General features: G+C 41.2%; 1 protein-coding gene across 6 annotated transcripts in view; it reads left to right on the top strand.

Moving 5' to 3' along the window:
* Positions 1 to 21021, top strand: part of gpr107 (G protein-coupled receptor 107) — a 153196-nt gene that overhangs the window by 111823 nt on the left and 20352 nt on the right. For 3 of the 6 annotated variants that reach the window (XM_078550052.1, XM_078550050.1, XM_078550047.1), the window contains one exon: positions 6578 to 16241. The exons of 1 other annotated variant lie outside the window; for it this stretch is intronic. In XM_078550052.1, the coding sequence (XP_078406178.1) occupies positions 6578 to 6674 (97 nt within the window). In that variant the 3' untranslated portion in view covers positions 6675 to 16241. Of the gene's footprint in view, positions 1 to 6577; positions 16242 to 21021 lie in introns of those variants that run through there. 2 more of the 6 variants (XR_013577735.1, XM_078550048.1) reach the window with 2 other exon arrangements.

Genomic DNA, 21021 nt, shown 5'->3' on the forward strand with positions numbered 1-21021 from the left:
GAGAAACTTCTTCAACATCAAACTTACTCTTAAGTGACCTGTGGATCTGTCTTGGAGTAATTAGCCTCTAATTGATCTCAAGATGTGCCTATATAACAATTGGGCCTGAAAAAGAAGTACCAGCTTCATTTTAGCTGTCGAATAATATATTGTGCACTAAATTATATAATGCAAAAAAGCAATAGTGTGTGCTCCTCCAGTCAAATAATTTACATTGAATGATCTCTCCTGGTGTTGCACAAGTTGAAGATAATGGTTAGGGGTTAATTGGACCAGGGTGCATAGATCCAATTCATTTCATGTTTGGAAGTCATATTTTATATTTCAATTATAAATTCTTGTGTTATAAGGGGAACGACCTATGTACATGTGCCATGCTGTAATTATATCCTCCTACCAATGATGGTGCTGCAGCTGGTGTTTTTTTGGACTATTAACATTCACCTGAAGAATTGCCCACTCTGACATATCTCTCTGCTTCCCAATGCAGCTTAACACGCTTTCTAAAGTTTATACAACACAACAAAAGCTATACTCTCCCGTCTCACATACAGCAGACACGAACAAATACTCAAAATAAATTTTAGCCCAGTAAAACTTTTGAAATATATGCCTTTGTTTTTCAGTGTTATTAAAAGGCTATTAAAACTTCAAGCTTTTATTAAGGGCATTAAAATACACAATAAATTTAATTGATAAATCTAATCATGTTATTGTAACAGATTGGCATGGACTTGATGGACTGAATGGTCTCCAACTCTGCCATAACTGACTCTTTATATTTATTTATTTGAATGTTTTTACTTTATTTAAATCCTTATTTATGACATTAAAAATTTGAGCTACTAAGAGAAAACATGGCCAACGGAAATATTTTTCAGTACCCACTACGAGCAATTTTACATAGGATCGTAAAGGATATAGGGCACAGAAACAGGTTGTTCAGCTGAACCAGTCCATGCCAGTTTTATGCTCCACTCGAGCCTCCTCCCATCTTACCTCATCTAAATCTACCATCATAACCCTCTATTCCCTTCTCCCTTATTTGTTTATCTTACCTCTCCTTAGATGCATCTATACTATTAGCGTCAACCACTCCCTGTGATAGCGAGTTTCACATTCTCACCAATCTCTCGGTAAGAATATTTTTTCTGAGTTCCCTATTGGATTTCTTGATGACTATCTTTGGCCTCCAATTATGCTCTTTCCCACAAGTGGAAACATTCTCTCTGTATCCACCCTATCAAAATCTTTCATAATTTTAAAGACCTTTATTAGGTCACCCCTCAGCCTTCTTTTTTCATTATGAAAGAGACCCAGCTTGTTCTTCCTTTCCTGTATGTATACCCTCACATTTCTGGAATCATCCTTGTAAATCTTCTCTACACACTCTCCAGTGCCCCTATATCCCTTTTATAATCTGGCGATCAGAATTGCACAAAGTACACCTAAGTATGGCCTAACCAAGGTTCGAGGCAGGTTTAGCATAACTCCCTTACTGTCCCTCTGAGCTCCCTATTCTTCCTACCAAAATGTACTACCCCACAATCATTTGTGCTGAAATTCATTTGCCCCAATTATTTGCCCATTCTACAAGTTTATTGATGTGCTCCTGTAATTTGTTGTAGTCTTCCTGTGATGTCATCCACAAACTTAGAAGTTGTGTTTTTGATTCCAAAGTCCAAATCATGACTATAAATTGTGAACGGCGGTCGACCCAGCACTGATCCTTGTGGAACATCACTTCCCACCTCCTGCCACTCTGAATAAGTACCCTTTACTCTTACTTTCTGTCTTGGAGCCAGCTTCCTATCCATTCTGCCACTTATCCTCAGACTCCATATTCTCTGACCTTATTTAATAGTCTATTATGGGGCCTAAACAAATTACACAGAATGTTTGTATTTGAATTGAGTGATTTACTTTTCTTTCTTGCTATCAGGTGACGAAAGATTTTTGATTTTAGTCATGACGTGTCGCCTTTTTTTTAAAAATGAAGCGCAGCTCCTGCTTCTGACCTGTGAATCAATGCTGCTTTTTTCTTGCACCAGATGGTGAAAGTGACATCCAAAACCAATTCCAGACCAAGAACTGAGCCAGAACAGTGCTGAGAGCAGAGCTGTAGTCGTGTGTCCACAGAATCTGTACAAATCACTAAATCTGTGAAACACAATGAGGCAGTCAGCAGGAGCTTGGCGTAAGCTGTCAAGTTAAGAATTTAGCTTTCAACAGAGGAAACCATTTTCTATGTCACTGTGTCTTCACAAAAGAACATTGCAGTAACTAATAAATACCTCGGAAGTGAGCACAAATCTACAAGCTCCATATTGAAGGATGATCAGCTATAGGTTTATCTGATAATGATCAACAGTTGGTGGCCTGCAAATGGGTCACTGTATTATCCTCCATGTGTCATTTTTGCTCATTTTTAAGTTTGCTCGTTGTAAGACTGAAGTTATAAATAATTTTCTGTTCTTTCACCTCTGCATTTTGAGATTGAGTCCAGGCCAAACGGGTTAATTAGGGCCATAACTTCTGTGGAGTGGCAATCACACACTGCTGCTAGTTATTACACTGAAATGCAGCTGCACCTTTCTTGCCTGACCTTCCGACTCAGGCCGGGTGAGAGAAATGCGGTGCAGTGGGTTGCCGAGGCCTTCAGTTGAGTGCCATAAAGCAGGCAAGTTTAAAGGTCCTGCTAATTTGAGAAATCAGGGAGAAGGCAAGTGTGTAAGGTAAGTGGATCGGTTTGGGGGAGAGGGATCAGGTGATCAGTGGGGAGGTGATTGGCAAACATAGTCAGGGGGTGGGTAAGGCGGTCAAGGGTTTCTGTGGGAGATAGGGAGCATAGTCGATGGGTGGGGAGGGTAGTTGGAGTGGGGGAGTAGTCAGGAGGGTAGTTGGGGCTAGCCGGGGGTGTGGGGTGGGGGGGTCAGCATTATAATTACAGAGGAGTTCGAAGTGGTTTTAATTCTTCTAACCTTTCTTGGGTAACTGTCCCTGTAAGACAGTCGGAACCATCTGAAGATTGCAATTTAAATCAGAGTATCGGATGGTTCCCAGTGCAGGATAATTTCCCAACGGAAGTTGGAACTTTCCAGGCAATTGCCGTGCAATCCTCACACGGGGACTTCTGGAGAGGGAGGGGGAGTCACCCTCCGCATCTTTGGGTAGGACACCCCAGAGGTTGAAAGTTATGGGCTAAGGTGCAGGAACTTAGATCACTAGCCGTGAGCTCAAATCTGAGTTTGAAGTTGGTCTAGATTAAGGCAATAACATTTTTAACACCCTGCCTCTTAAGCGCAAAAGGAACCTTGATCCAGAGCAGAAATTAAGTTTTTTTTAGATAGTACCCCTTCATATTGAATTTCTTTAAGCCTTTTTTTGAACTAACTGGAAGTATGAGGAACCTATAGTTCCCTATTGTTTTCTCCATGGCAACGCCTTGGCCAATCAGAGTCGGCTTGCCAACTAATCACTCTACTCCTACAGCATAAATTGTTGTGATTGTTTGAAATTTGGCATTCTCGCATTTGCCTTGAATGCAAGATGAAAAGCTTTGGCAACATGTCTCTCTTTTCAACAATAGTTAATTTCCGTACTACCAAGCGACTGATTTTATCTGATTTTCTTAAAACCTGAATTCATGGAAAATTTAATCCCAAAAAATATAAACTGCTGGCACAATAGTGATGAAAGTAATGAAGCTTGAAAAGAAGTTAAAAGATTTGTCCACATTCATTTAGTGTCAGTCTCTCTGGGCCACAAAATTATCTAACTGAATAGGTAGGTACATCTAAATAAGGATACTTAAACTGAAAAAGGGAGAGCGCTTTTTAAAATAAAGTCATGCAGTGTGGAGGACTTGTTTCTAAGGGTCACTGTGATATTGTGGCCTGATGCTGCACCACAAGACTAGAAATATTCTAGGTGGAGTCATCATTGCTAAGTTTACCTCCTGCTTAGTGTTCACCTAACGGTGCTGTGGGTGTACCTATACCATATGAACTGCAGTGGTTTAAGAAGGTGACTTACCACCACTTTCTCAAGGGCAATTCGGAATGGATAATAAATACTAGCCTAGCCAGTGATGCTCTCACTTTTGGAACAAATGAAAAGAAGCTTTCCTCCTTGTCACGTGCATAAGATGTTCAATAGGAAGGAGTGCTGTCTAAAAAAATTCAGAGAAATTTTGTAAATCATGTAGTGTCAGCCATGGCCTAGTGGGTAACTCTTTCATCTCTGCAGCCCTCTGACTCCGGTCCAAGCTCCATGCCAGAGAGACTAGAGCACAAAAATCCAAGATGACAGTCCAGTGCAGTACTGAGGGAGTGCTGCACTGTCAGAAGTATCATGTTTCAGATGAAACCTTAAACTGAGGTCTCACCTATCTGTTCTCATGGCTGTAAAAGATCCCATGGCATTAGTTAGAAGAGCAGGGGCGCTATCCCCAGTGCCTTAGCCAATATTTACCTCTCAATCAACATCACAAAAAACTGATTATCTGGTCATTAGCGCATTGCTGTTTATGGGATCTTGCTGTGCACAAATTGGCTGCTAGGTTTCCTGCGTTACGACAGTGACTACACTTCAATACTTAATTGGCTATAAAGCGCTCAGGTTGTGAAAGGCTCTATAAAATGCAAGCCTTTTTCCTTGAAATAAACTGGGAAGATTTTGAAATGGCAGCACAGAGCACACAAGGTTTTGTCTTAATGATGTTTCTTGAAATTTACCAGAGGGGTTCCTTTTGGAGAGCTACTTGAGGAGTGACACCAATCTCTGTGCCACCAAATACTGGTATAAGATGTTGTACCATTGTTTCTCCACCTACCCTTTTCCCATGTACAGAGCAGACCTTGAATAGCCAGCTACACCAGATTGCTTTCAAATATCTCCTAGTTCTGCTATAGAAGTGGGATTAAGAGAAGTCAGAGAGTAAATTTTCCAGTTGGGGAAGGAGGATGGCAAAGGAAGGATCAAGAGGCAGAGAAATCCGTACATTTATAATGTTTTTTTTTAAAAAGCCCCTGAAACGCAGCTCTATTTAATCATTTTCACCTCTGCTGTGCTGAGGTTTGTGAAGATGCAGCAGCATCTGTGTTATGAAGGGCAACTGGGATATGCTTTTGGCAGATGATCCTCTGTCTGCGGACTACTTGTGTGCACTGCAGGTCTGCAGCTTTCCTTGCTATCTCTTCACAATGCTGCAGTTCCGCTTGAGCAGGAAGAGTTTTGTTTTGTGGCAGACCTGAAACCAGACTGTAAAAGGTCACTTGAATTTAGGTTTTTGGGTGTTGATTCCCTGGACTTCACGTAAATGCTTGTAACTATATTGTATACCCTATGTTTTAGGATAGCACTGTAAACATTAAAAAGTATCACTGTAGTGGTCTGTCCAGTTGATTTAATTGATCTCCGATTGATTTTCATCCTTGAACTGGACTCTTACCTGGTGTATTATAATGAACTAATCAACACTTTGAGCACTGCAGTAATGATTCTACATTGAATCCAGAAAGCAAGCTGTTTTCTTTAAACTATATAGGTTTTACTTATCTGTGCATTTCTTTACGTTCTGTAATTTTGGAGATTTATTTTCCCTCTCTTAGGTTAATTTTTGAATAGTACTATTTCCACAACATTAAGGCTTGACTTATTTCAGTTCTAAAGTGGATATTCTGAAAGGTGGCGAGGTAGTCAAGGGCACAACCTGTACTGGTTTGTAGCACTCATCACAGTAACAGATATTTGCAATGGTCTGCATTTAAAGTGAGTTTCAGGGATCTTATGCCAGGATGGCAAATTGAAGAGGAACCTATCTTGGAGAGGGGTGAAGAGACAAGAATGGAAGTATGAGAGCTGCCCTTTGTTACTGCCCATTAACTGAAGAGAGAACTTGCTGTTCATGGTAACTGCAGGTGTGCTTGAATTGGATATTCAAAGCTCGAACATAGAATTCCAAGGCTTAAAAATGGTGGTAGGGGGATGACGAAACAAAGCAATTGTGAGGATAGCTGAACAGAAAAAGAGAGCACTTTTTTCAAAACATGGAATGTGTAGGGCCCCCTCCCACGAGGCTCAGTGATATTTTGGTGTGGTACTGAGTCACAAGACTATAAACATCCAAAGTTGAATCCATGGTCAATGCTGAATTCACTTTGTGCTTGGCATTCTCTCCTCCTTATCATCTGCCTGAGACATTCTGCAGGAGGAGTACAGTAGCTTGTTGAGTTGGAGATCTCAGCCAGACCAGTGGCTGGATTAGTGTTTAGCCTCAGAGCCTCTGATCTATGAAGCGTATACCACCCAGGGTTCTCACTCAATGCTTTCTAATGATCCCACCTGGAAAGAACACATTTGTGAGTGTCTCATGAAGTCTTGATCAGGCTTGGCAATAGTACCCCTCTGGTTACGTACTTTACAGGTACTTCTGTCCGAGCTCACGCATGCAGAATGACCACTTGAGTGAAGTATCCAAGAGCTACTGTTAACCTGGGGGACAATACCCATTATTTCTTGATGGTTTATTTGAATCTACAGTGGTACAGAAGTTGTATGTTCTTTTATTTTGCAGGGTGACTACAACTGGAATCATGGAAGGAATGAAAAAAGTTAACCAAACATCGAATGGCCCCGCAGAGCAGAGAGGAGAACAGGACAGAGTGGCATGACGGGCCACCAACAGAGACATGAGTGTAACTTGAGTGCTCTTCCTTCTTCATTCTGTATGGAATATGCACAGAAAACACTTGATTCAGGGTTCAAAGAAGTGCTTCTACACCAACTGAAGCTCAGTATTTTGTTAAGAAAAATAACATTTTCCCATGAAATGTTTGCAGTTTTCCATTTGCCTGGTGCACAGGACTCCATTTGATGCCAGAGCTGCTCATACCCACCCTGATCACCAGTTTAGCTCAAACAAGTCTAAAGGTAGTTCCTAGCTTATGAGGCCTTTATCTTTATTTATGCAAATTAATTTGGGTCACAGGTTTCCTGTAATTCACAGCGAGCTGGTACTTTTTCTGTCAGTATATTGATATAAGCTTCCTTCATTGACCTGTGCACATTTTAAGGCTGAAGACAAGCCTCTGTCATAACTCTGTGGCCATAAATGCAAACTCCAGGCTGCAGAACACTTTAGTTCCCCAATTGAAGTTGTGATCAATTGAATTTTTCTGAATCAGACTTAATGTACAGAGCGGGTTACAGTAACAAAGCAGGTCGTTGTTTGCATGAGGAGGGGGGATGAATAGTGCGGCTCAGATCAAACACAGGAACTGAAATCAAATCTGAGGGGCAAGAATGCAACTTGAGTTTGCTTGTCATCTCAGGTAAAAGTAGGGCATGTTCAGCCAAGAACCATTGAGTGGAAACTATATTTTTTGTTTAATTTTGTACTCCACCAAATGGCACAGAGTAATTTTAAAATTAGAATTATTAACTGATTCATGACTAAAGATACAAATTGTCACTTGCACAGCAGTTCCTAGATTCAGGATGTAACTGATGGGCTCCCCAGTGTCTCTTTGCTCTTGTCTCATGTGTAATTGAGCCAAACACACCAGTATTTAATCCTTGGTCTGAACTTAGTTTGCTGATTTCAGCAGGTCAGCAGTTGTTAACCTGGTCTCAGCAGCCCTAGGCTGGGGAGGAAGGGAGGGGAAATCACCCAGGGTTGCCACTCTTCAGTGTTGCCCAATTATGACTCCTCGTGTAAAGTGTGTGTGGATTTCAGATGAAGAATGGTCACTTGTGCAAAGTACCAGTGACAACCAGCATGTGATACTTGGTCCCCAGTATAAATGGACACTGTCAAAATAAGAGAAAATTTATTAAGAAAGCCAGTATTACAGTTGAATCTAATATTTCTAACTGTGCAGAGTAGTCAGACAGCAGTGAATGATTTAAATAAATACTTAAAATTAGATGGTCTAAACTGATTAGATTTTAAAATTAAATTTTACGCTACTTTCTTCTGAAAATTGAATTTAAAATCAGGCAGAATTTACTGCAGTTTGTGACTCAGATCCTCCACTCCTTCAGCTTCTGGTACTTGGCTGCTATGTTGGTGTATCTGTGCAGCTCTTGGATTGCTAAGTAGTGTGTAGGAGTAACATCGTGAGGCTGAATTGTCAGAAATATGCTGCGTGGAGCAGTATGGGCTCATTACATTACATTAGAAAGGCTAACGTATGAGGCACACTACCCTTAAAAAGCTTTATCACACCAATAGTGCAATCCACGTGTGTTACAAGCTCCAAACCCGGAAGATGGAAGTGAAATGTTCCTTTACAAACCAATTACTGTCTTGCCCTTTTTATGTTTTATTTCCACCTTTTTTTTCTTAGATATATAGTTCTGCCTTTTTCCTGAGGATTTGGAATTTGGTTAGATAACTTGTTGGCACCCGTCTTGATAGTGCACAGCAGTGGGCAGTCCTTCTATGATTTGCTCAGTCTCCCTTCTTACCTCTCCTTCCCCTTTTGAGGTTGCACCAATTTGTCCCAGTGTGGAACATCCCAGGATGATGCAGCTGTTATCAGAAATGTGCTTCCTATGGCAGAGGGAACGAGGCACAGCACTACTTAGTACCACTCTTTGCTGCAGCATGTTGGTACAGTGACACGTTGAGCCTATAAATTTCTCTTGTTCAATGGGGGTTTTAGATACAGAATTCTTACAGATTTATATTCCTATGGTAGACAGGGTACTAGTCTTAATTGGAAGTGTGTATTCTACAAAATAACTACTCATCCCAAAATAATCTTCCTGGACCCTCTCTTTCACTGATCACTGCACAATGTACCCATGAAATAACAGGCAGTCATTTTCCAAAACTTGACTTCCAGTTGTCTGTAGTACTTTAACGTGAGAAAATGGGGTAGCTATTATATTGTTTTAGATCATGGAAAAGCATGATTAGGGAGGGGCTTCAAGGGCCTGGTAGGGAAAAGAGGCAGCAGATCATCTTGTTTTGAACTCTCTTCTATGTGTGTGCTTCTTGATCCCTGATTTGTTTGTGTGTGTGAACTTCTTTGATTTAGTCACTTTTAAGTATGCAGTGCATTAGTGTAGGATATTAGTGCATTACAGTAACTCATTGTGTGACAATTTGATGCTCTTTTCCATTAGAACTGGATTTGGTGAGGATGTGAATGAAACTGAATAGGACCAATGCAAAGCATGATGATATATATTTCACAAAAGAACCTGAACCTTATTTAATGCTAGTATTAGTTTACTGAAGCAAATTGATGGATTTTTAAGTAAAGTTTAAGAATGTTGCATGCAGGAACAAAATGGTTTCTGAGACCCAAAGGTGGGATCTGTATTGTACCATGAGTAAGCACACTACCTGGTGTGGAACGGAGCCAAATGAGCAATCTTTAGGTGAGATCAGACAGTGATGTCTAAGCTTCAATCACAATCAGTGCCATATTAGTTGATCTCAGATGGTACATTATAAGTGTTATAATTGATTTCAGTTGTCCCAAGTTAGGAAGGAAGACAAATCAGCTGAGGCTTCTGAAGGAGTCTGTGTGTACGTTTGTGACTGTATACCTTCAGATCATAGCCAGGGATACCAAGCGCATAGCCCCTCCCACCCATCATTGGTTAATAGTTAATTACTGTGTTCACATGAAGGTTGACTACCTGAGTGAGTTACTGGAGGGTGGCAGGTACCTATAGCATGATTTGAGACCTTCAGAGAAGTGGGAAGCACATGGAAGGAGCATGAAACAAATGAAAATCATACCAGCTGCTAACACAGAGCTAATAGGTTGTTAGGCCCTTTGCCTGATATTGGTTTCAGTAATTTCGTAAAACAAATAATTGTTGCATTGCAATCATGTCCATTTGTAAGTATACTTGTAGGGCATTGATAACAGGTTACTCTAATTTTCCTTTCCAGGGGTTAGTAACATTGAGTATCGATGTGCTATTAGTAAATCATGTAAATTTTTACTATTAAATTTAACTCCAAAGTGTTTTGATCATTCTTTGTTGAGTTTTAGATGTGTTGTAATGCTCCATCACCTTTTGATGAAGGTCTCTCTAATTTTAACATTTTAGCTTAATTTCTTTCACGTGTTCACCTACATAATTTGTTGAATTCATTGTGAATGAATAATTTTGAGAAGTTTCTCAGAGACAGAGTAAAGCACTATGCTAGTTACTTCTGTTGGTTTATAGAAAATTCTGTTGACTTTATCTGATTTTTAAAATATAAGTAAATAGTAATTTCATGCCATACCTTACATAAACTCCCTGAAAACTAGCGAATAAAAGTATCACCCAGTATTACACTAAATCCCAGGGTCAACACCCCAGTCAGTGTTGATCTAAGTTAGGGATATATGGTTGGCCCAGGCACTCCTGTGTTAAGAGGTGAAAAATCAACTAGTGTTCCTCCTTATGAGGGAATGTTCTTTTTTCGTATTGACACTAGGTGAAACTAAGATCATCATTGGCTGTGATGTACCTGATTGTCAAAACTGTCTCATGCTGATGTATGCATAGTATCAGGTCACTTGTACAGGGTACAAGAAGGCAGCTGATCCCTGTGAAACCATACACCAGCATGAGCTTGAACCCTCAGAAAGACAGGTGAGAAAATTGAGAGGAAAATCTTTTAAATATGCTACATGGCGAATGCCCTCCCTGGTCACAATTATGAAAAAAGTAACTTGTTCAAAAAAATCACCAGTGTTACCTAGCTTGTCAGTCATAGCAGCTATCACAGGGAAGGAGTCCCACTCCTCAGATGATTTGCAAATAGTGATTGGACTTATTTTTAAAGAATATTGTCATTTTTTTAAAGAACTGCCTTTGATCAGATGGAATAACTGAGCATAGTTGAGGGATTTGGCAAACTTCATAAATCATCTGCTTCGTACTCGCAGTTTATGTCCTCTGAACTCAACCCTAAAATGTAAAGTGGGTTAGGCAGATGTCATCGGAGTGCATTACAAGATGATGATGAATGAAATGGTTCAGGCAGTGTCAGAAATTGCGATGGCGCTCTGAGACCCATGGTGGATGTGTTACTACAGTTGCATCGTCCATGTGTTCTTCTCTGCATTTAATGGTTTTTCAGTTATTAGTGTTAGGAAAGAAGAACTTTCAATAGGACTAGAAAAAAAACGGAATTTGAAGTGAGCTCTCGCAGTCATCACGTGAGTCAAAGAGTTTGAACTTACAAACCAGAGCAAAGTCAAGAGCATGTAAGAAATTATTTCCTACTATATCTTTAGTGCTTTGTCATTATTTTACAATAAGGAAGGTAGATGACTGATGAGTCTACTGCAGGCTTTTAGTGACAAAGTGTTATTTTACAACTGCAGTGTTCTGAAAACAATTTAACAGCACAATCTGGCACTCCTTTTTTTTGCACATTATACTATAGCAAGAATCTCAGGGACTGACCTTTTGTTGATTTCCCTGGTTACTCACTGAATATCACCATTGGTAGTTGGTCACAAAGGATAATTTTTACAGCCTCAAAATTTCTGCCAGATCTCATGTAAAACCTGATGGGATGGCACAATCCTGGTGAGAGAGAATGTCCTGAATTATGATTGATGCTGACCGTTTGGAGAGAGGACTTTACTTGTCAGGTGATGTTGACTAATTATTTTCTAGGATTGAGATTGGCGTTAAGATTGATTTAGTCATACGCCCAAACTATCAAGTAGACAGATCCCAGCTTGATGCAGTATAAATGATTGCAAATATCCAAACTAGGTGGCCTGTCAGTATAAGAAAATTTGGTTCAGTATTGATATTTTGACATTAGATATTCCTCACAGTAAAAACTAAAATCTTATGTTTACAAAGTATATTAAAAACATGATCGATTTTATATTGCTGTGATACCTCAATGGTTGTGGGAACACTCAATATCTAGGTACGCACATGGTCATCTGGATCAGCTGTAAGAGAACTGTCTGAATCATTTCCTGATAAGACTCAATGTTTTGGAGTAAAGGAGAGGGAAAATTGAAGAAAATTGTGTGTAGAACATGAGTGTTGTACCAGATTTTTTTTTTCTGTAAATTGATTCCAGTATTAGACCCCAGGAAAATTTTGAGGCAGGAATCTGGGTGGACTCTTAGTTTGAAAATCCTGAACCTAAGGTGAGTCACAGTGCCATTTTAATTTGAGCACAGCAGGACTTGGAGCAAGGTAAACAAGTGTGGTAAGAGTTGGAGAGACACAGTGATGTTGATGTCCAATAGCGCAGGGTAGCAAAAGGGAACAAAGTATGTCTGAGCAACGAGGAAATTTGATCAGTGGACGTAGAGGTGCGAATGTTACAGCATTAATTAATGCCAGATCTGTAGGTGGTCAGAGACAAGTTACAAGAGAAGTTGGGTTTCTGCATTGAAAACACTAATGGATTGAAAAGAAAATGATCAGGAATATGAAATATGTTACTTGTTTTATCTTTGCTTCACCAAATAAATCAATCTTTTGATTCAAGACACTTTAGATATTTTCTTAAGAAACCTATTTAAAAGAAATGTAGCAGCATATTAACACTTTTGATACCTTGGGGCATTCTGTTTGTAAGGACTTACTTCATATAATGGAATATAGAAGACTGTTCAGGAAATCCATTAGATTGCCTTGATTGTAATTAATTATTGTTAATTGTGCCTGTAGAAATCTCTGTTGGTGTTAGAATGCTGTGGTATAGTGTAACTTCATTTTGTGATATTCTTTGATAGCCTTGTGAAACCCACATTATGTGCAAATATTCAGCAATCTATTATACAGAGCCTCAGTCCTGAGCAGTGTCTGAATCACAGTTGCAGCACCATAGAAGAACTGAATGGTTCCTAATTGAGGCCCAGAGACATGGAGCAGCTGGTCTACTGAGGATATGGGTGAGGGGAAGTTAAGCTGTTTATGGCCTTTAAACTATTATAGGTATCATGTGTTTTAAGAGAAAGATGGTACACATCAACATGGAAATGCTGCTCAATATTGCATGGATGCAGCACATAGTGCACTGTGTTTTGGCAGAATTATTAGAAATGCAGAAGTAACCGTATATTTTAATCCCTCCCCACCTGAGCCCACATTGTGCCACATATGGCAAATCAGAAGCGAGGGCCATGGTTGAATTTGTGGAGCTGTATAAACTGCTTTCATTACCATGTCCAATTTGCATTTCCTATTTGAAGCAACCAGAGTGAAATATCCATTAAATTGGTATAAATACACAAGGCAATCCACCACCTTGCTACTCCCACTGATATCCTGTTGGTTTATAATTAAGAGTTTATGTCACTTAGCATGAAGTCTCCTACTTCAAACACACATGAAGTTAACAGAAGTGAAATGAAGCACAAATGCCATTCACATTTAAACAAGGTGTGAATATATCCAGGCTGTGAGCAGAACTATTATCAATATCAATAACTCACCCATTTTTGCCAGAAATATCTCTTGTCATTGTCTGTTGGAAAAGACTGAACAGAATTTTGTGGAATATTTTTTAATTTGTTGCTTGTAGTTCATCTCATTCTTAGTTTCTACCTCAGCACCAGGTGGTCTGCCCATTGTAAATTTTATTCAAAAATCATATTTGATTAGAAATGGGACCCTCCCATACATGAAAATTTAGTATAGTATAATGCTGGCCTCACTGCAGTGTTACTGTTGTTTGACCAAAAACTCCGGTTCATCCCTGAGAACAGATTTTGGAATGTAGGACAAGGCCTGGCCTGGCTGCACTTGTAATATGTTAAAGGAAAAAGAAAGTTTCCAAATGTGGTAATAGCTTTTGTAAAGATGGTGTCTGATCCCGCTGACAACAACATTTTCCTCCCCCTCCCCCCACCCATTGAAAACACTGCTTAAGAAGAAAAATGGTACAATGTTCCACACATCCTTATTAAAAATCTCTCCTTCTGCCATGCAGTTAAAACAAGCAGCCTTTAAGATTAAAGCAGATGAATCGATTGCCATCCCCAGCTCCACTTCAGAAATGCTGATTCTTATGTTGACATCATCAGCAAGATCAAATCTATTCTCTCCCACATATGGTGCTGTGCCACTATCTGGAACAATCTCTGTCTCCAGAAAATAAGCAGCAAATCTGTACCAGCTCCAAATTACAGAGTTGTGGTTCTCCACTGATAGATTTGCCTACTTGCTGAGCTCCTAAATTTTATCCAGCTGCCCGATGAAAGGGGTTACAAACATTTCTCCAGAGGGATAGCAGGGAAACTTAAGGGTGACTAAAATATTGGAACAGGAGGGCTTGGCTGAGGAGGATGATTGATGGAACAGATTTGGCCCGAAAGCATACAGGGAAGTACATTTAAAAATGCCTGGAAGGGGACATATATGAAAGGGGGAGAGAATGCTGATTCATTTTTCAGGTTTTAACTGAAGCATTTCTAACACTTGGAAATTTAATCGCTGGCATTTTTTTGCCTTTCAGCACATTTAAGTTCAGACCAAGTGAAGGGAAGACTGCCTTTAGAACAAGTGTATAGTGACAATTACAGAGCCTGAGGGCTTTGCTTAACTGCACACCCATGGGATGTCCAATAAGTTTCCTGTTAATGATGTGAATGCATATAATTATCAGTAATACAATTTTTCATGTAAATATCTGTTTCTACAAATTAAGCTGATGCTGCAATATATCTGTACTCAAGAACCTGCTTTTTAAAACTGACAGGCTATGAAGATGATCATTAATTTATAGACAGTGAGGACTATAAACAACAAAATGTTGATATTTTTATGTGGGCACATGTTTACAAGTTACTTTCTCTTCCCTTCCAACTTCCCCTGAAAAAGACTGGCTCAGGCTGAGAGGGCAGATTGGTAACGGACTTGAATTTCCCTTTCTACTGATGCGACACTGAACCAGATGCAAGGTAAACGTGTACGAGTAGTCTGCACATGGCTCTGGCTTTACCATTTCCTCCTACGGGAACTACTAGGCCACTGCTCAGAGACTCCTGACCGATTAACAAAAATGAAGGCAAAGTAAATGCGTGTTAATGAAAACTTAGAACAATTCAGGTAATATGGCTTAGACCCTTTGTGCACCAGTAGAATTTGAGCTTGTTTTTTTCAGTTGCTGCTTTCCCACAGCCTTGTTCATCTTAAGGCCCAGTGCTAATCCAGCCCCACACTGGAGGCTGACACACAGTCATCCTCTTGGAACTGCAACACAGGAGATGAGCAATTGCTTCACTGTAATGAACCTTCAGACGAACAAAAGTAACTGATTTGCAGCAGCATCCCCCTGTCAGATCACAATGTGGGTTGTGTTCAAACTGTGGCTTGTTTTACTTTTATGGTTTGAATTTGATCATTTTGACTTCGAGCTGTAAACAGTAGCTGAGTGATTCCTCACTGGGGAGCATAGGATGAGACCAAGGCAGATCATCCACTTCCCCAGGCCACGCTGATACACAACCTATTGTCTGTAGAATAACAATTAAATCGGAGGCAAAAACAAAAATACCTGGAAAAACTCAGCAAGTCTGACAGCATTTGCGGAGAGGAACACAGTTAATGTTTCGAGTCCGTATGACTCTTCAACAGAACAGTTCGACGGACTTGAAACATTAACTGTGTTCCTCTCCGCAGATGCTGTCAGACCTGCTGAGTTTTTCCAGGTATTTTTGTTTTGGTTTTGGATTTCCAGCATCCGCAGTTTTTTGCTTTTAATTAAATCGGAGGTCCTGGAACAGATAACCTGCTGATCTCTTCACAGCAGAATGGTATGGGGAATGGGGCTATGCACTACTTTTTTTTTTAAAACAAATGCTTTGTAGATATTTAATACTCTGAACACACTGTTCACTCAGAATTAATGTGATGTGATGGTGAAATTCCACTTATGGGATAGTGCTTTTTGTTCTTAAGCATGTAAAAAATGTAGCATTCTTGCCTGTCACAGTTCTGGGCTGTCTCTACTGTCAATTTGAAAAACAATGCAATAAGGACACTTGAATCATTGCGCAGATTGGAGTGTATGTGTATAACACTTGCTGTCCTTTTCTATGAGGATACTCAGTCACTTGGCGTTTTGAGATCAAACTGGCTTGACCTAATGGGCTGGTGTTTGTAAGGGATTTCAATAATCATGAGTGTTTTTAACTTATAAATCTGATTTGCCAGAAAATAGAAAAGTCAATGAAATGTCCTTGGAGTGATCTGTATTTCTAGGTTGTGCTAATAAATGTGAATGATTTGACAACTTTTGGAAATTGTTGCGTTGCATCTTTTGTAAATGGTCCTTATGAGAAAAAGATCCTAAGCCATGGACATTGCCCTCGTGATTAAAGACATCAGGTAGCTCAATTGGTAAATGCAATGCCAAGTTGACTTGTAGATCCGTCTGTGCTAAATTTGCAGATCTCGGTGGCAGTAGAAGATTGCACGATGGACCTCATTAATCCTGAGCTTTGAGAACCTAATACAAACAAGGTTCCTGCTCCTGATTGCTATTCAAATACTTGTTCTACTAATATTTGAATGTTGGCTTAGGGCAGGTTTTAGGCTCAGCTGTGATGAATCCATGGTTGAACAGCACACCAAAACTGGCCACTTGGGTGAAGTTTTGAAGAGCTGCTGGTACTCCTGGAATACTACCCAAGAACTTACACTTCTAATGTTGCAAAACATCTGAAGGCATTTCACTTTGGATTTGGGCTTGAGCAAGAGTAAGAGGAGAATTAAGGAAAGTGAGTGAAGAAAGAATTACAGGAATACGTTTTAAGGAGGCCTTTGAAGATGGGGAGGGATGAGCAAGATGGTGGTGCTTGAAGTGATCGGAAGATGGCAGAAGGCTTTGCCATTGGTGATTGAGGTTGGGGTGGGGAGAAAGGAATACTCTGTTCAAAAAGTCGGATTTCAAAGCAGAGACATGTGGCTGGAGGAGATAGCTGGAAGCAAAGAGTTGGAGGGACTTTCCTGTGAGATTACAGATAAAGTTGAGTTGAGACATGACAAAGACATGATTAAAGATTTCAGTGGCAGTAGGGGTGAAAGTGGAACAGGCACCAGGAATATTTTTGAGCTGAAAGCAGGTGATCTTGATGTTAGGCTTTAAGCTGAACTCAGTCTAGCAGGACATTGTAGTTGTGTGCTATTGGTTTCAGTTTTAGTGGGGATCCAGGAAGATGGAGGTGCAAAGTCTCTGGCAAGACCTAACAGGCTGGTTTTGCATTACTGATATTGAACTACAGAAAGTTCTGCTTCATCCATGACTTCAGGTGGAATAAGTAGTCAGACTGCACTGTGACAGCTTCAAGATCAAGGGTAGTGTAAGGTAAGGTAAATCTGGGGATCATTAGCGTACATAGGAAAGCATTCTTTGGCACTTCACAGTACAGTACCTTACATAATGCACCTCCATGTCATTGTCACCAATAAATGGATAATATCTTACTCGTGACAGTAAATCACAGCATTTCTTTCTTGAGCTACAATAGGTGCACATATTATAGGTATTGTAACCACTATAAGAAAGTCTTCACCCCGCTGTCAAGAGCTGCTATTCTTCCTACTCGCTCCTGTGTTAAAGTATAGTTAGGGTAGGGGTAAACTGACCTTGAGTTATGTAAGGTCTTCAACCTGCAGTGTAAACTCGGTTTTCCTATCCACAGATGCTGCTTGAGCTGCTGAGTATTTCCAGCGTTTTCTGTTCTAAGTCTTCAGTTCTGAACTTCAGCTGATTAGTATTGTGGATAGAGAGGGGAGACAATGGCTTAGTGGTATTGTGGCTGGACCAGTAATCCAGAGACCTGGATTTTAATCCCGTCACGACAGATGGTTCAATAAAAATCTGGAATTAAAAGTTTAATGATGACCATGAAACCATTGTTGTTTGTTGTAAAAACCCATTTGGTTCACTAATGTCCCTCGGAAGGAAATCTGCTGTCCTTACCTGGTCTGACCTACATGTGACTCCAGACTCTCAGTAATGTGGTTGACTCTTAAGTGCCCTCTGAACAAGGGCAATAAATACTTGCCTAGCCAGTGATGCCCACATCCCATGAATGAATTTTTAAAAAAAGATACCAGGACAACAATTATTAAGGGTTGGACAGCTTGTGGTACATAAGCTGTGAAAGGTTGGAGCTCAGATGAAGTGATAGCTACACATATAGAAACTTATTAACATCAGGTGTTCTTGTTTTTCACTCCATTGCAATCCTCAGGTTTAATCTGTTTTATGCAAGGGTAGAGTGGTATTCACTTTTAATGGTCTTGACCTAAATTTAATGTTCCTCCTTTGTTCTGTGTCATGCGCTTGACACATGTCCCAAGCAGATGGCCGTTGTCTGCCAATAGCACCTGACTGAATGGAACTTTGCCCAATCCATCTTTTAAGTACATGGTGCTGCATCTTGATAGTGCTTAACTTTCAGATTTTTTTACCTTGGCTTACTGCCTTGAGCCTTAAATTAACACTGACATCCATCACTAAATCAAAGGCTGCCACATCGTGACTGGCCAACAAAGGCTGCATTTCTAAGTGACGATTTAGTTTATAAGCTATTTAAAACCTGATGACACCAGGAAGTGAATCAATCAATATCTGTGCATTTCCACAATAAAAGGTCAATGCAACAAAAACCGTTTTCATTTTCTTTTGTATTGTATGCAACCTTTCAATTAAATCAAAGGTTATTCGTTGTATAGTAGCTATTCCTCTCGAGGACAAATGCAACGACAACCTCAAAGGGTAGTGTAGTGGTTATGTCACTGGACTGGCAAACCAGAGGTCTGGACTAAAAAGCTCTGAGTTTGAGAGTTCAAATCCCACCATGGCAGCTCCAGAATTTGAATTCAGTTTAAAAAATCTGGAAATAAAAAATTATTGTCAGTAAAAGTGACCATGAAGCTGTCAGATTGTTGAGACTGGGAGGCATGTGCAGCAGGTCAACATCACTGTGAAGAGGACTGGGAGGCATGTGCAGCAGGTCAGGATCACTATAAAGCAGACCAGGAGGAGTGTGACATGGGTCAAGGTCACTGTGAAGCAGACCAGGAAGAGTGTGAAGTGGGTCTGGATCACTGAAGCAGACCGGGAGGAGTGTGAAGTGGGTCAGGATCATTAAATCAGACTGGAAGGGATGTACAGCAGGTCAGGATCACTATGAAGAGGATTGGGAGGCATATGCAGCAGGCCAGGGTCTTTGTGAAGAGGACTAGGAGGTGTGTGCAGCAGGTCAGGATCACGGTGAAGCACACCAGGAGTGTGAAGTGGGTCAACCTACTGTGAAGCAGACTAGGAGGAGTGTGAAGCAGGTCAGGATCACTATAAAGCAGACCAGGAGGCGTGTGCAGCAGATCAGGATCACTGTGAAGCAAACCGCGAGGTGTGTGACGTGGGTCAAGGTCACTGCAGCAGACCAGGAGGAGTGTGAAGTGGGTCAAGGTCACTGTGAAGCAGACCAGGAAGTGTGTGAAGTGGGTCAGGATCACTAAAGCAGACTGGAAGGAATGTACAGCAGGTCAGGATCACAGTGAAGCAGATCGGGAGGCATGTGCAACAGGTCAGGATCACTGTGAAGAGGATTGGGAGGCATGTGCAACAGGTCAGGATCACTGTGAAACAGGCTGGGATCACTGAAGTAAGAAGGAGAAAAATAATCAAACTGTGACATCACAGGAAGGCTATGAGTTGATTGGTGAGTATTGTAGCTCTGTTTCCCTTTCTCCATGTTGTATGTTGGTTGTGACTGGCAAAGGAATGGTTGCCGAGCCATAGATATGTCAGAACAATAACTGTGAATTGTGTGAACCTTGTCAGTGGTCACTCGGAATCAAGGATGACATCCATCAGGCTTGGTGAAACTTCAGATAACTGAAGAGCCCAATTCTGGTCCACATGTTCTTTTGCAGTGGGGGCACTTTGTTGCACAGGGGAGTGGAAATCACAGCCCCAGATTGGCTTCCTTCTCCTTCCTCTGCCAATGCCGTTCTGCCTCACTGTTGAGTTGCTGAGTCTTGAAGTGGCTTGCACCTTGATGGCACCTTTTCTGTCCCCCTCTCCGTTTGGGGTGAGCAGAGGGTGTCCTGAAGAGAACTGTTCAGTCACAGATGCAGCTGTCGAAAGGCACCCCTGTCCCATCACAGGTGCCTGACAACTGCCTGTGTGCAGAATCTTGGCTGGGGGCCTCCAGGTATTACAGCTCTGCCCCTGTCGCCAATCCTGCATCACCGCAAGGCTTTCGCCTAACAGAGGCCTGCGTGTGGTGTAGTTTACCATGGGGACTCGTATGTGCAGCCGGATTCCACAAGGTCTTGGTGGTTGGTGGCCGGGTTCAGTGGCATGGTGGACCACGACGACAGGGGCCATTTTCCCATTGCAGCCTTCTTCCACCTTTGCAGCCGTTGGGGGCCACAGCCCTCCTCCACCTGCTCTGCCGTTGAGGACTTCTTGGATCGTCCTTTGTCTGGAACCTCTTCCTCGACCTTGCCACCATGGGAGACCCTACCAGGAGCGTGAGCTCTGGACGGCATCGCTCTTGGGTTCATTGGACACACAAGCCTCTTCACCATGGCAAGATGACGATCCTCGGAAAAGTATGTGAACATAACTATTTACAGATATACAAGACTACAGGTGTTACTCAATCTAAGCCATGAGCTTTCTCCTTCTAGAATTTTTGTCATGTGGCTCTCTTAAATCACTGTGTGCAATACTCTTTTAGCCCTGAACACCCTAGTACTACATCTCTCCCCCAAGTCTTTGTCCAAACCTATTTTACATTTATGTTTACATACTATCCCTTCTCCCCCTACAAGTCTCTGACTTCATGGGCAGAATTTAGCCCTTGGCTGGCGGGCGGGCCCCACTGGCTCGGCGGTGGATGGGTAGCCGAATTCTGCCACCGAAACAGGGCCCGCTGCCATTTTGAGCAGGCAGGCCAATTAAGGCCCGCCCAGCGGCCTGCCCGATGGGAAGCGCTGTGCGCTTCCTGTGTGGGGGGGAGGGAATCCCCAACTGTCAAAGTGCGCTCTTTCGCG

This window comes from Cetorhinus maximus, chromosome 10 (assembly GCF_964194155.1).
Source record: "Cetorhinus maximus chromosome 10, sCetMax3.hap1.1, whole genome shotgun sequence".
Lineage (NCBI taxonomy): Eukaryota > Metazoa > Chordata > Chondrichthyes > Lamniformes > Cetorhinidae > Cetorhinus > Cetorhinus maximus.